Source organism: Hydractinia symbiolongicarpus, chromosome 9 (assembly GCF_029227915.1).
Source record: "Hydractinia symbiolongicarpus strain clone_291-10 chromosome 9, HSymV2.1, whole genome shotgun sequence".
In the NCBI taxonomy this organism is placed as follows: Eukaryota; Metazoa; Cnidaria; class Hydrozoa; order Anthoathecata; family Hydractiniidae; genus Hydractinia; species Hydractinia symbiolongicarpus.
This window is the reverse complement of record NC_079883.1, coordinates 13671707-13686531: the sequence shown is the minus strand read 5'-3', so window position 1 is coordinate 13686531 and position 14825 is coordinate 13671707. Positions and strand designations below refer to the sequence as shown.

At 31.8% G+C, this 14825-nt stretch overlaps 1 protein-coding gene across 1 annotated transcript; it reads left to right on the top strand.

Annotated features, from left to right (window-relative positions):
• The first annotated feature begins 9090 nt into the window (after positions 1–9090).
• LOC130656892 (uncharacterized) lies at positions 9091–13065 on the top strand. The gene is made up of 3 exons (XM_057459834.1): positions 9091–9600; positions 11107–11194; positions 11800–13065. The coding sequence occupies exons 1-3, from the start codon at positions 9262–9264 to the stop codon at positions 12252–12254; spliced, it is 882 nt and encodes a 293-aa protein (XP_057315817.1). The 5' UTR covers positions 9091–9261; the 3' UTR covers positions 12255–13065.
• Positions 13066–14825: the final 1760 nt, after the last annotated feature.

Sequence of the window (14825 nt, the reverse complement as noted above, 5' to 3'; positions counted from 1 at the left end):
AAAAATGATTTTTAAATTTTTTCTTAACATTTTTTACTTTTTGATATATTTAGTATCACTCATCATAACTCGCATTCTACTCAAACTCACGAAATAAAAAAAAATCGTTTTTAAATCAAACATTCCTTTCCATACTAGAGATGCTCTCCATTCCAGAGCCTTATATAGTTTTGCAAAAGAGGTTTTAAAACGTACGAAGTCCTCTCTTAAAAAATGAACTCTGTGAAAAAAAGGTTTAAAGTTTTGTCAGAATTCCTATACTTCTGCATAAATAATTGGTCACTATAGTAACGACTATTAGATAACAGGTTTTTCTAACAAAACCTGTACCCCCTTTTTATGACTAGGCTAAATTTTCAGCTTGTCAGACTTATTTTTTTCCCTTGAGAAAATTTGCATAATATTTAGAACTAGTCGATAAAGCCCGTGGAAAAATCCACTAAGGCAGGAGGACAATGTAAAAATTGATTATTTTAGACTTTTTGCTGACGTCAGCAGTGCAGATACAAAAAAGAATTAACGAAGTTTAGTTTATTGGTTGCCTGTAATGTGTAGAGGCTAAAACCCTCATGAGAAAAATGTATAGGATCATGGGTTTTCGACGAACGTATAAGGAAATATCAGGGTTTGAAAATTTGGCTGATGTCAGCAATGAACCGTCAAAACCCAAATTTTTTTTTAAGAAATTCGTATACCTGTTGCGTTCATCGTATAGATCTTGAAGCACTGATTAAGAAAATGTATAGGATTATGTACTTTTGGTAAACGGTTGCAGAGATATTAGGGTTTGAAGATTTTTGATGACGTAATTAACCCGTCCATTCCGAAACAGATTCGGGGACCCAGGTTTGGGAAAATTACCCAAATTGGTCCTAGGTGGTCCCTAGTTACCCACGCGGTGAAAAATCATTGACGTCACCACCTCGCTCCAAGTTATTTGCCCTCCAGTTTTAGATGCACTGTAATGGCTTCATTATTTTAATATAGGATATTGACGTTAAAGTAGTATTATTGACGTCGCGCTGTAACGTCAGAAAATTTAACATATTAGACATGTATTTTTCGGCAACATCAAAGAAAAATGAACACATCCATTCCATTTTGTGTAACTAAACTTATATACATCGGTTACATGCAATATGACGATTAATCTAGCTAGTAGATTAGGCCCGTGGAAAAATCCACTTAGGCAGAAAAACAATTGAAAAGTTCTGTCATTTGAATTTTGATGACATCAGCAAATATTTCAGTATATTGAATATGCCTTTTACTAAAAAAAATAATCTGAAAATGCATAAAAAGAAAGTATATAAGTCATAATTTAACAAAAAAGTTCTTAAAATCTAACACAAAATATCAAATGTCAAATCGCATGAAATCCTCCCAACAAAACGTCAGACAAAATATGAAAAACAACGGCGTGCAAGGTGTAAAATCTAGTTAGTAGAAAGTTACAACATTGACAGTCACAACCCAGACAGTTACGACAACAATAATAATAATGTCAGAAATAACACATCTCAAATATGTATACATCTTATTATGTGATTATGTTGAAAACCTTCAATATTTTAATCTTTAAAATGTCGAAAAGAAAGGCTTGCAACAGTAAGCACAGATCTATGAAATAAGTTCTTTATGCATTTTAAACATTGTCTTTTCCCTAAATGCTTATACAACAATACAACCTGGACAACATAAAAAAGCCAAACTTAAACAAACCCAAAACACCAAAAAACAAAAAGTTAAACTTTGAAAAATCATTTATTCGGTTGCATACCATCCTCTCCCGCAAAAATATGCACAAAATGTAAAAATTAACCGGTTAACAAAACAATTTTTTTGTCTCGTGATCCGTACTGACTTTACCAAACATTTTAAACTGAAATGTCGAAAAAGCAATGAGCAAGGAGTAAATTTCAAATCAACAAAAATCATTATTTTGAAAACATTGTATATATATATATGGTCCTTCCTCACAAAAGTTTACAATAAATGTAGAACACAAAGGTTTATGAGGAGCAAATCAAAATATGAACAAAAATCAGTTCAATTGGCATGTTTTATATTGTTTTCACCCAAAAAATCTTCCACAAAATTGATATGAAACCCATCAAATTCAACTCAGAAAAAGCAGTCATTTAAGTGCATACAAAAATACAACTTGGAAAGTGTAAAATATCAAATTATTATTTTTAGTATATATACTTGCATATGGTCCTCCCTCACAAAAGTTAAACAGTTTCAGTCTGAACATTCAGTAATTTTTTATCATCACCAAATATTTATTCCCGTAATTACATTACTTACAGTTAGTTTAAAGCTTAAAAAAAGTTTATAAAACAAAATATAAAAAAAAATCCAACTTCAGCTCACAGTCTAATTGTACAAAAATTTGTTCTTTCAGTATTTTGCATGTGGTCTTTTTCCACAAAAGTTTCCACAACATTTAAAAAACAGCAGTTTGCAACACAAACAATATAATCGGCAACCATACTATTCTCTGCTGAGAAATTTTAACCACAAATGTAAAAAACCCAGGTAAATTTCCCAAAAAATGTCAACAAACTTTGTAAAAATATCAACCACTACCCTTGTAAAAATATATAACCTTGTAATTTACATGCGAGCTTACAGAAGTTTAACAGGATGTCAACAACAAAACAATAAAACTTACTCCAATTAACGCACACACTTTAGTTTTACAAAATCATTCCTCTTAAAGTAAAATTTTTCCTCACACTACCCTAAAAGTTCAATAAGTCTTTGAAAGATTTTGTGGCTTGTTACATCATAATTCGTGCTCAAATAAGATCCCTAAGTTTGACTACTAAGGTGGATATAAATAGCTAAAAGAGGAATAACAACATTAATCATCAGTTAGCTAGCTAGGTTTAGATATGGAGCTTGAAGGTAACATTAGATAAGACAGATACCCAGTTAAATATAGTTAAACTGGGAAGACGCCAGCTAGCTATTTATGCTTAGTAAAACACATATAAAGAGAAACAATGGCAATATAAAAATTATGACATTTGCAGTAAGTTCAACAAACCAAAAGTTTCGCTAGCACATTTGTTTGATAACATTAATTATGCAAAAAAGTGTAAAAAAAAACGCGGTAAAATATAAAGAATTTGAAGCTCTTAAGTGACTTTTTCCTAGCAAATGCGAGTCTGCCTGACACGTAACTCTAGCGACATAAAAACATAACGTCTAAAAATATCTAAAAAGTTCTTACTATTTGTGAATCCAAATCTACTTTAAACCCAAGCTTTCATTTTCTACTTCTAACTTTTCTTTACTACTTCTAGCTCCACTCTTCACTTTCGAATTAACTTCTTGTGGCTTCTAACTTTACTTGTGTACTTCAATGTTTACATAAAATATATATAAAAAAGAACAGAGTGTAAAACCAATTGGCAAATTTTTAGGCTAATTAGTCAAATTAGAAATGCAAAAACAAAGTTTGAGTCATAATTCATGTTAAAACAACAACAATCAATTTAACAGTTCATTTTAAGTCAATTTTTGCACTAAATTTCCAACACAAAATACATATTCTAAATAATTCCTATGATTTTCCTCAAAAGTTTAATCAAAATATAAAAGATGAGAGGTGAACGACAAAATCAAAGTTTGCAGAATTTAATTATTTTGGTATATATATGTCTATTGATATATGCCCTTTATAACAATATTTCAATCCAAAATGTGAAAAAGAAAAACAGTTTGCAACAAAATCAGTTATTCTGATGATATTGCATACACTTTTTCTCCACAAAAGTGTAAAAAAAGAATGGTTCTAGGAAATACTTCTGATTCAACAAAAATCAGTATTTATATCTTGTACTCATTAAATATTACTCAAAATTTCAAAAAACTGCGATTTGGAACGCATCAAATTTATAATTAGAGAGGGATCAGTCATTTCGGTATGTTGTCCTGCCCGGTAAGAATTTATACAAAATATAAAAAAAACACAAGTCTTTTCGGTGTTGTACTCCCTCAAAAAAGTTGAAACTTTTCTTAATAAGACAAAATGTCATAAACAAAAACATTTTAGTCAGAAAATCTAGAACAACAAAAATCACTACACTTAAGGTACCAGAATTACTACATGTTAAATAAAAATCGTTTCGTCATATTGCATGTAACCGATGTATATAATTTTAGTTACACAAAATGTGAAAAATACATTATTTGCATACACAAATTGTGAAAAATACATTATTTGCTTAAAAACAGTCCTTAAACTCTTCTTAAATATTATGTAATACTTTTTTAAAAGTTGTTGTGGCTTGTTAATTTAAGCTTAAAATGTCAATTAAAATAAGTTACAGTCACATTCTTAGCAAAGACCACTAAGATTAGCTTACATGTAAAAAGCAACATAAAACTGAAGCTAAAATAAGGTAGCTACAGCAGCTAATAGCTGGTCACTTAAATATAAACTGGAGACTTTGCTAGGTATAAAGAACATGGCTACATATTTATAAAGTCCGAGCTAGCTAGCTATTAGGTTGTTGTTGGTGTGGTTGGTTTTATGATGCTAGCTAATAAAACATGTCTCGCATCAATAATATCATCAAAACTGAAAAAAACATAAACAAACCTTACAGAAACCTTTCTATACTTCATTTATATACCATGCCCCTTTTTAAATGCTTTTGTAAAGATTTATTTTGAAGGAAAGAGTAGAAATTGCTTAAAAAGAACAGCCATCTTTTTTGCAAACACAATTTCCGTTACTTTGTGCTAGAACTTCATTTAACAAACCACACAAAACTCGCGGCTTTTAACGACAAAGAAGACATATTTTTTTCGGCAACATCAAAGATTTTTTTCGGCAACAACAAAGGAAAATGACGATATCAACTTTGCCTGTTACAGACACACGGAACTGGCTTATTAATATATAGATTGACGTTAAAGTAGTATTATTGACGTCGCGCTGTAACGTCAGAAAATTTAACATATTAGACATGTATTTTTCGGCAACATCAAAGAAAAATGAACACATCCACTTTGCCTGTCACAGACACACGGAACTGGCGTATTATTATATAGACTAGTCGATAATTCCCGTGGAGTAATCCACTTAGGCAGAAGGACAATGGAAAAATAGGTTGTTTTAGTTTATTTGCTGACGTCAGCAGTGTTTGCCTTCATCGTATAGATCTTGAAATGCTGATCAAGAAAATGTATATGATCATGTATCTTTGACAAACGGTTGCAGAGATATCAAGGTTTAAAGGTGTTTGGGTGACGTCATCAAACCGTCCATTCCGAAACGGATTCGGGGACCCAGGTTTAGAAAACTTACCCAAATTGGTCCCAGGTTGTCCCTAGTTACTCACGCGGTGAAAAAACATTGACGTCACCACCTCGTTTCCAAGTTATTTGGCCTCAAAGTTTTAAGTGCATTGTAATGGCTTCACTAATCTTAATTAACTTTCCTTTTACGTCAATACTATTTTATCGGTAAAGTTTGGTAAATTACAGAACAATTTTATAGGCGATGTTTTATAGAATTTGTTAAAGAAAATTTTGAAGAATGTAATCCACTTTGCAAAAGTGACAGACAGACACACGGAATTAGCGTATTATTATATAGATGTATAACAATAAAAAAAGATTTCTAAATTTGAACTGCATATAGAAGGCTGTACATTTGCCAAATTCAAAAGGAAGTGAAAATTTTTCTTGCCAAAAAAAATCCGCAATAATTGATCACCTTTTTATACCTGTCTTATCATCCTTTTTAGATATTAATGCAATGTTAATAATAGTCTAAGAGCTCACAACAGAAGATTTTAGGTCATTTTCCTCAGAAGGTTTGATAGTTTTACATAGTAGACATGTCCATACGAATTAAAATTCTTGATGTCAGATCAGAAAGTTAGGGTTATTTTGGACAGTATCACCCAAAAACTATGGTCCAAAAAGACCTCATTTTTTTGTCATAAGCATTACGTTTGAAATTTTAATGGGCGACTCGACATTTATTGCTGAATTCAAAAATATATAATCTAACATAGATTTCCAGTTCTGTCATGGGTGCAGGCCGTCGGAAATGGTTGTGAAAGAAGGCCTATTTTTATACCACAAGCCAGATATATTTTTAAGGAACAAAATAACATATAATCTAATAAAAATTTTGGGTTCTAAGTCGAGTTCAGACATCCTCTGAAGGTCTACAGTGAAAATAGACTTTTTTGCATGACATAAGCCTCATAGTTGATATTTCGTAGAAAGTTTCTCATAGTAGTGCTTAGAGTTTTAAACCAAAATCTAACATAAAATTCTGGTTCTAAAACCACTTTAGAAGATCATGTTTAGACACAGTGATTAGTCTCAAAGAAAACGTATGTATATTCACTAACACTTGCTGCATGTGGTTTTTGTTGGTTTATAAAAATTGCCGAGCATAATTTTCTTAACAGTATTAAGGAGGATATAATTACCGACTTTCATACAGCGCAGTCTGGGCACGAGTAAAGCGCTTGTAGGGACAAATTTTTCATAATGGTAGCGCAACAAGAAGAAAAAAACAACAACACGATCAGAAAAGTTAACTTGTGGCTTACCCATGGAGGTATAAAAGAACTTTTATACCTCCCTGCTTTACTATTATAACACTAAAATTAAAGAAGGGTGTTCTTTAATGGTGTATGGACTGTTTTCTATCCAAAAGACACAAAATCCAAAGTTATTAATGACTAAAGACTGTTGATTCCGTCTGAAGGTTAGCCTAGCTAAAAGTCAAGTGTCCAGCGTGTTAAACCAGAAAGAAATGTTATTGTTCGCACCACATTGCTAATTTTTATTGTTATCTTTGTCCCCAATAGTTACTACCACTATATTTCAAAACAAAGCAAGTGCAGTTAGCTAACTAGCTAGGTAAATAGCTGGCAAAAGATGTGGTGAAAGGTGTAGTTTAACCCATTTAGCTTTAGTTAGCCTGAACACTGCGCTGGGCCAAGGAAAACATAACTGTAAATACTTTTCTTATACTATCATTATGTTAGCTATTAGTTACATCTACGTTAACCCTAAATTTACAAAAAATTTTTACCACAAAGTTTTCATTTTTTAACCACAATAAAGTTTTCGTTATTTAGCAATACTGATTTTTCTTTCACTAAAATTACTAAATCCTCAGCATCAGCAAAATTTTTTTTGCAAAAATCTTCATCAACATTTGACATATATAATCTTTTAGTTAATAATAGATACTTGATATAAAAAATTATTTCCACAAAAAACTCCAAATTTTCCAGATTAGCCAAAATTTAATATTGTAGATATATAATTGGTTAGGAATCTAATATTAAAAGGGGAATGGTGGGTCAAATTTTTCTGACAAGGATAGGAAAAGGTTGAAAAGATGTCATAGCAAAATTACATGCAAGTAAGAAAATGTTCTCTTTATACTCATTCACAAGAATTTATTTCAGCGAATAAGTTGTAACCACATGCAAACACATGACTGACTCCTAAAATTTGTTGTGAACTTGTAAACTAAAGAAAAAAAACCTAAAAAGCTCATGAAAACTTCTTTCCGCAAAAATCCATCTTTTGAAGATTACCTTTATCTTCAAAATTTTTTCCTCAAAAAAAAACATTAGCTAGAAAAAGTTGAATTAAAAATTAAAAAAAATTTTAAAATTCAATATTAAACCCAACGGGATTAACAATAAATCTGTTAGCGAAATTGACATTAGCATTTATCAATATATCTATATTCCAATATGTATATGAGTTCCTTATACATGTCTGAAAATATGTCTTTCACGTCTTCTCTGCATCCACATCTTTGTATGCATCAAAACACCAAAATTATAGTGGCTAAATGGATGTTTGAATGTTTTTACTAATTCACTTTTCATCCGATGACTTCCCATTCAACCAAATTTTTTTCAAATTTTTTTTTTAGAGATGCTAAACCATAAAAGTTATGTAGTTGGCGGGGTTAAATATTCGCTTTTACATAATCACGTAATAAGGACAGTATATATAAGCTACATATGCAGTTGTGGCATTTTTAATAACCTTTCGTCCAAACTTAAAATATTATTTAATAATTAGTCATAACTTGATTCTTTTAGCTTGATATTTGATTATCCATTTCCTCTACTTTTGCAACAATAAGCTAGCTAGCTCTAATTCTTTTTGGTTGTCCTTGTTGTAGCCATAGCCAAACATACATTACATTGTACATATGGTTGTTTTTAGCCATCTAGCTATATTTAATTCATGCCATGAAGGTTGAATATAAGGAAAAGATGTGTAATATCTAGCAGTGCGTCATGTATTTTTTTATATATACTTCAGTCCATGCTCATTGCCTCTGCAGGCACAGAGCTAAAAATACCCTTTTACCACCATCCAACTTTGTAAAAGTTAATAACTGTAAGTTGTTCTTGTTTTAACAAAAGTTAATATGCCACAGAGAGGACTAGCAGCACCATTTCAACACGTTTTTTTAAAGTTAAACGTTAGTATAAAATGCAAAGAATTGGGAAAGAAACAACAGAACGTTACACATTTCACGGCCTTTCTCCGTATGACACAAATAATTATTTGTGAGAAAGTGACCAGGGAACTTGACTGGGCTATCGAGTCAAACAAAAACAAGCTCAAAATTTGCCCATACAAGCGCTTTATTTGTGCCCAGACTGCGCTATATGAAAGTCGGTATTGTAAAGAGAGAGAAGACGAAATACGTGTGTTTTTCAATTGATTTAATGTACTAGCGAAATTCGCAACGAAGCCTGACGAATGTGTTGCAAGAAACTTAAAGTTGCAATTGATACGTAATTTTACTTTTTTTTATCCTAACATGTTCCTAAGTTGACACAAAAATATAGAATATTTTTTGGCGCATTAGCATATTATGGTCAGGTCACTATTGAAGTCATCAGAAAGCCCTCCCCGTCACGTGTCTGTTTCATTATTCGGGCGAACTCTGCGTGATAGCAAAAAATTTGAATTTCATAACTCAATGGTCATATATTATTAAATATTCTTCTTGTGTGAGCAGCCTATTTCTCAATTTCTCAATTGTTTTTCGTATTCTTATAAACCAAATTGAATATTTTTTTAAATTAACCTCCGATTTATAGAAAACACTATATTAATTAATAATAAAAAATCAAAAAGAAAATTGTCGTTGAATTAAAATTAGGATCAGTTCAAAGAATTATTCGTAAGATAAGTTCAAATTAAAAAAACAACAACCGAAACACAGTAACAAAAATGGTGATGCTATGGGATTTTTTAATACTGTTTTTGTGCATTGTATATATCGGAAAAGGCGACATATTACGATTAGACGCTTGTAACAAGTTTTCTGCAATCTTCAATGTCGTATTTGAAAATTCTCTGCTAGAAAAAACAGTGTATTCGCTGGTTGAGAATATCAATCTTAATCGCTGCTTAACAATTTGTATGCAATACCCTAAGTGTAAATCATTCAGTTACATGCTCCATCATTCGCAATGCAGAATACATCAATCTACCAGTGCTGACAAGGAAACTGTTTTACAGGATGTGGTTGGATGGGTTCATTATGAAACATCAAAGAATGAGCCAAATGTAAGATGATCTTATTTTCTCATTATTGGGCCATACATTGTCGCTAATTAAACAAACTAGATGTCTTTTACTCTATTTTGTTTGGGGTCTAATTGACCCAGTGTATGGCGAGGGAAGAATCACACATGTCCCAACCATGTAACTTCCGAATTTCTTCTTTTTTTAAAGTTACTTTGCAACCTTTACAAATACAATAGCGTTTTCATGTTTAGTCGCGAGATTAATTGCTGATGTGAACAAAAATTTGAAAAATAGTGATCTATTAATTGTTGCACGGTTTTCTTTTTAGGGAGGCTTTAAAGATCCCATTTTTTTCTATACACAATGATTTCTTAGACTTAATGACATTTAACTTGTATTCAGACTTCCTGCACTTAAAACAGGGTGCCAAAATATGTTTTTATTTAAATTCATTGCAGTTGTTTTACATCAGAACGGAAACAAAAATAACGATTTCTTTAAATTATAGTTATATGCTTACACACCCTTAAATGTAAGACAGAAATGAAAAAACTACACCCTTCTGGTGTTCCAATGCTCCTTTAGGGCGTAAGATAATGTGAGTAGGGCGCAAATAGAAAGGAATAGTGTTATATTGAAACAACCCAAATTGTATCCATTATTTTGCCACATTAAGGTGAATTTCCATTTAAAATATTTTCACGATTTTGCATATTTTGAGACAGTACACCGACATACGCATGCGCAGTTGTTATTCAAACAGATAATTGCATCACTCTACAGCATGCGTTTGTTGGTAAAATAAAACAAAGGGGAAACAGATCCTCCTTCTGCGGATATATTAAAATTCTGAAAAAAACGTTAACTAAACTCTATCAATGCAAAGGATTTCCTTCCCTTGTTGAAAAAAAGCAGTTGAAAAGGACACCTATAATAAAAATCTTAACATACTTTTTTCCTTGGACCATAGAAATTACTTTTTTTAAATAATTGTGGAGTTGTAACAAAACAAGCTGCAGCAGATTAGTTTAAATTTTGATCAATAGCTAATATCAGCGCTTAATAACAAAGTGGAAATAAACCAGAGCATTTCTACGATGAATCAACATGATCTCATAAATACGCACGAGCATGGAAATATTTTGAAAGGAAATTCACCTGAACGACAAAGGGAATTGCACATTTGTGTGTAGAGCAATTTTTTTCTTTACACCATATGGTTTCAAACTCAGTTATTGCAACTTTAAAGCGAATTCGGTAAGTCAATCAAGAGTTAGAGACCAATCTAGTCGCTACTATCTACTGTTAACTACTGAATAATCTTCCTTTCCATAGTTAATTTTTTATTTTTTCAACCAACCTACTCCCTAGCCCTAACACTCTAGCCCATACCCCCTCATTTATCAACATCCACCCTATCTAGTTGTCTGTCGGATGAAGTGAATCAAGTACAATAATGTAGTGCAATTGCATTTCATTTAACTGACTAGAACAACCGTAAATGTTTTCTCTGGTAATATATTCGATGTATCAACTGTAATTTAGTTGGGTCCTATTTGCGAAGAAAGAAAACCTTGTTATGGCAGATGTGTGGATACTTGCGATACCAAAGGCTATAAGTGCGAATGCAAAGGTATGTCGTTTGCCCTTGGACTACACAGCTGCCGTTCTTGCGGTGAAGGAATTTGATAGAATAAGTTTGCACGAGGTAAAAAGGTCAAAAAAAAACGAACGTTTATAATATTTCATAATAATCAAGAAGAACGTTTCTAAGGATACTTTAAACTTTTTGTTTAATTTTCATTTTGTATATACCTGAAATAAAAAAAAAGCATATCTACATTTGTCCCAATAGTATCAGCCTATTCAAAAGAAGTGTCAAATTAATTCATAGGAATTTAAATGGTAAGAATAAAAATATCGTTAATCATCACTTAATGTTTTGGTCTTTCCCTATCACAAAATTTCAGATTTTATGAATTATTTATTATGGGAATGTTAAAATGAAACCACCGAAACGTCTTCAAAGGTACGATGTAATATTAATTCTGAGGTTTGGTTTTACCGTCTCTGTTAATAATTTTTTATTGAAAATCTTGGCATCACGCTGGGTTTTCTTTTCGCTGGGATGTTCATGTGAGCATTGACTGGAATTTGAAAATACCTCTGTCTTCCCGATATCAAGATCTTTTAATTAATTTGATAAGATCGTGCTCATATAAATAAATTAATTCATAGGAGATTGGGTTCTGCTGAAACGCAACCTCTGCTTTGGAGCACATGCAAACGAGTTTGGTACATTTGAAATACAACATGATGCAGTTATAAGTGCTATGAAATTGGTGTATGTGGGTGGAGGTGGTGTCACCTGTTATCAAGGTTCACCACTAACAAAGTGGGGATGCGAGTATACACCACCTCCATTTGTCAGAGAAAATGTCGCTACAGTTATTACAGACGATCAAAATAACATACTTTACCCATCCAAAGTTTACGACAAAACTTTAGGCTTCTTCTTTGTACCAGGATACAACGCCGACTCTTCCTTTTTGATTTTCAATGCCACTAATCACACTGTCCATCAAGGACAAAAGTTGAGATTACATTACGGTGAAGCTTTACTTTCTCCTTACCACTATAACAACTTTGGCCAATCTTGTGCGGATATCTATGCAAAGCTGTGTGACGCATAAATATATTGATGTGAAGATTTTCGAATAAAGTACATGATTTGTTGAGCTCACAATTTTTTTAATGACAACTATTTAGCAGGAAACATGTTGAAGATAAAAAATAAATTAAAAGCAACCACAAGGCTGAATTTTACAGTTTCTGTCTTTTTCAAAAAATCGCAACATAAATGGGAGCCCAGCTAGCGGAATTGTTTCTAATTGTCCTGTGCCAAGCATTATTTGTACAAATTTTCATAATATAAAACCCAACACAATTACAGTTTGATTTGTGACGCATCTATGTATAAATTGTTAAATGATAAACTTTTTTTTAATAACAATTAATGTTTTGCACTAATTAAATTTGCTTAGTGTGAAATACTATTGTAATATGTTCGAATCGAAAAAGAACCGAAAGATCCAAAATTCGAGAAAGTTCGCGCGCACGGGTTTATGCGCTCTTTATGGACATTTTTATTCATGTGAGAACTCGTTTCTTGTATTTAATTTGACACAAGAAGAAGAATAACATAACATTGTAGTAAAAACCTATGTTTTTTATAGGAAAAATCCACGGACACACCCAGGGCATAAAATAATGGAAAGAAAGCGTCGTAATCAGCCCTTCATTTCATCGTAAAAGATCGTAATCACAAAAAAATTGAGAAGAGCGTTTTTAAGTAACACTTTCTACGAACCAGTGATGTTTAAATTTCTCAAATTTCAATATTAACAGCGTCGTTGAACTTAATTTTAACGTTAGTGAGTCTTGATTGCGTCAGTATATTCCATTTTCTCGACATTTTTTACCTTTCTGGTTCGTACCACAGGTTTTTTCATAATGATAACATTAACTTCGTTTATTTAAGCTTGCTTGCCAGCGGTGACTAATGCGAAATAACATGTATTAATTTTTAAACGTAATTTCTTACTTTATGTTAGTGCACAGTGAAAACATCTTTAGTTTGCTTGTGTTTTTTCAAACTCACCTTCTTTTTATTTAATGAAATAACGTGGACTTGACATCAAACGTCTTGATACCAAGTTCACTTTTACTTCATTTTATAGGTTACTGTTTTCAGTTACTTGTAAAATAAGACCCATAACGATTAACGAACCCATAACTCGTTCTAATGATTTGTGTTAATCTTTTAAGTACTTATGATACGCTAGGTGCGTCATCAGGGTTGCGATCTTAAAAACGTTATGATTGAAAATATCGTGACCTGTGGACACCCGGTTTTTCTAAAAGTAGACTGAATTTCCTACAAGATCAAGTGACTTCATCGCCATGTTTTTTCAGCGCGAGAGACAGCGTAGCGAAACCTGTGATGTGATGCATACCCGTAATGAAAAAGTATTTTTACCACGATTAAACTATCTTGTTGGTAATGAGCTTTTAAGCATACGCCATCCAAAGTCATATGCCAGTATTTTTGTTTGGTTTAATCTTTGGTTGATTGCATGTGAAGAGTTCTCAGAAGCCTTTGAAACCTTATTTAGCATTTTAGAAAATACTAAAAAATAGTTTTGAGGTCTCCTTTCCAGTAATTAAACATTTTTCTTAAAGAATATTTCGAGGATTTAGGTGAATACAATACAGGAAGTTATACTATTACAATATATAATTTTGAAAAACTTTTTTATACGAAAGTGTCAGTATATCATAAGTAACATGGATTGTGTAAGAAAAAATATATAGCTAAGCCAAGAGTAGTGTCAAAGATTGATCACAAAAAGTAACCAATCATTATTTAAACTTAATTTTTAATCTGTGTTTACGGTTTACATTCATGTTATTCTTGTACATACATTGACATCACGTTAACTTCTTAAATACATCTTCTTCGTGTGACAGTTTTCGTTCTGTTTGCGTTTAGTATTTCTCAATATTTTGTTGTTAATTGGTAAAACAATAAGTAATTCTAATCTATAACGAGCACGAAAGCGTTAAATATTAATGCACAACATAAAAGCTAGGGTCACAAGAAACTAAAAACGAAAAAGCATTCTTTAAGAAGTTTTGAAGTTATATTTTATATCAAAATTAAATTTGAAATAAAGAATACAAGGTTTATAATTAGTGCAGTGAAATTTTATTTCAAAAAGGGATAAACAAAAGCACATATCTCTAAGATGAACCCCGTCCAATTTTCTAAAATTTTCGTTCGATTTTGACCCAAAAAACATCTTTCACCTCTACAAGATGTTTTATAATAAACGTCTTTTCAAAAATCTTTCTGATTCCCTCTTTTATTAAACCAAGAAACGAACCTCTGGCTGGGTTCATTGTAGTTTTAACAAAAGCATTTGTAGATTAACCATTAACTTAGTCAAATCAGAATTGAAAAAACCTGAAATATAAGCTATTCCAAAGTTAATGTGCCCCGCACTTGAGAGGGTTTAATCCTAAATATACTGCAACTTTTGATAGCTCTTTCAAAATGGCATCAACCATGGTACTCTTTAGCGTGTCATGAAAGGAACAAAATGACAGCAGCAAATATTTACTTTGGTTAGCGCGTTTCCATTGACGTCATCTGAAATTTGCCGGAAATTTGCCTAGAATATGATTTTCGTGTAAATTCAGAT

Excerpts from the sequence above, each read along its gene's own strand:
- LOC130656892 (XM_057459834.1), top strand. The coding sequence starts at position 9,262 with ATGGTGATGCTATGGGATTTTTTAATACTGTTTTTGTGCATTGTATAT. Across the intron at positions 9,601-11,106 it reads CATCAAAGAATGAGCCAAAT|TTGGGTCCTATTTGCGAAGA; the intron begins GTAAGATGATCT and ends ACTGTAATTTAG. Across the intron at positions 11,195-11,799 it reads CTATAAGTGCGAATGCAAAG|GAGATTGGGTTCTGCTGAAA; the intron begins GTATGTCGTTTG and ends ATTAATTCATAG.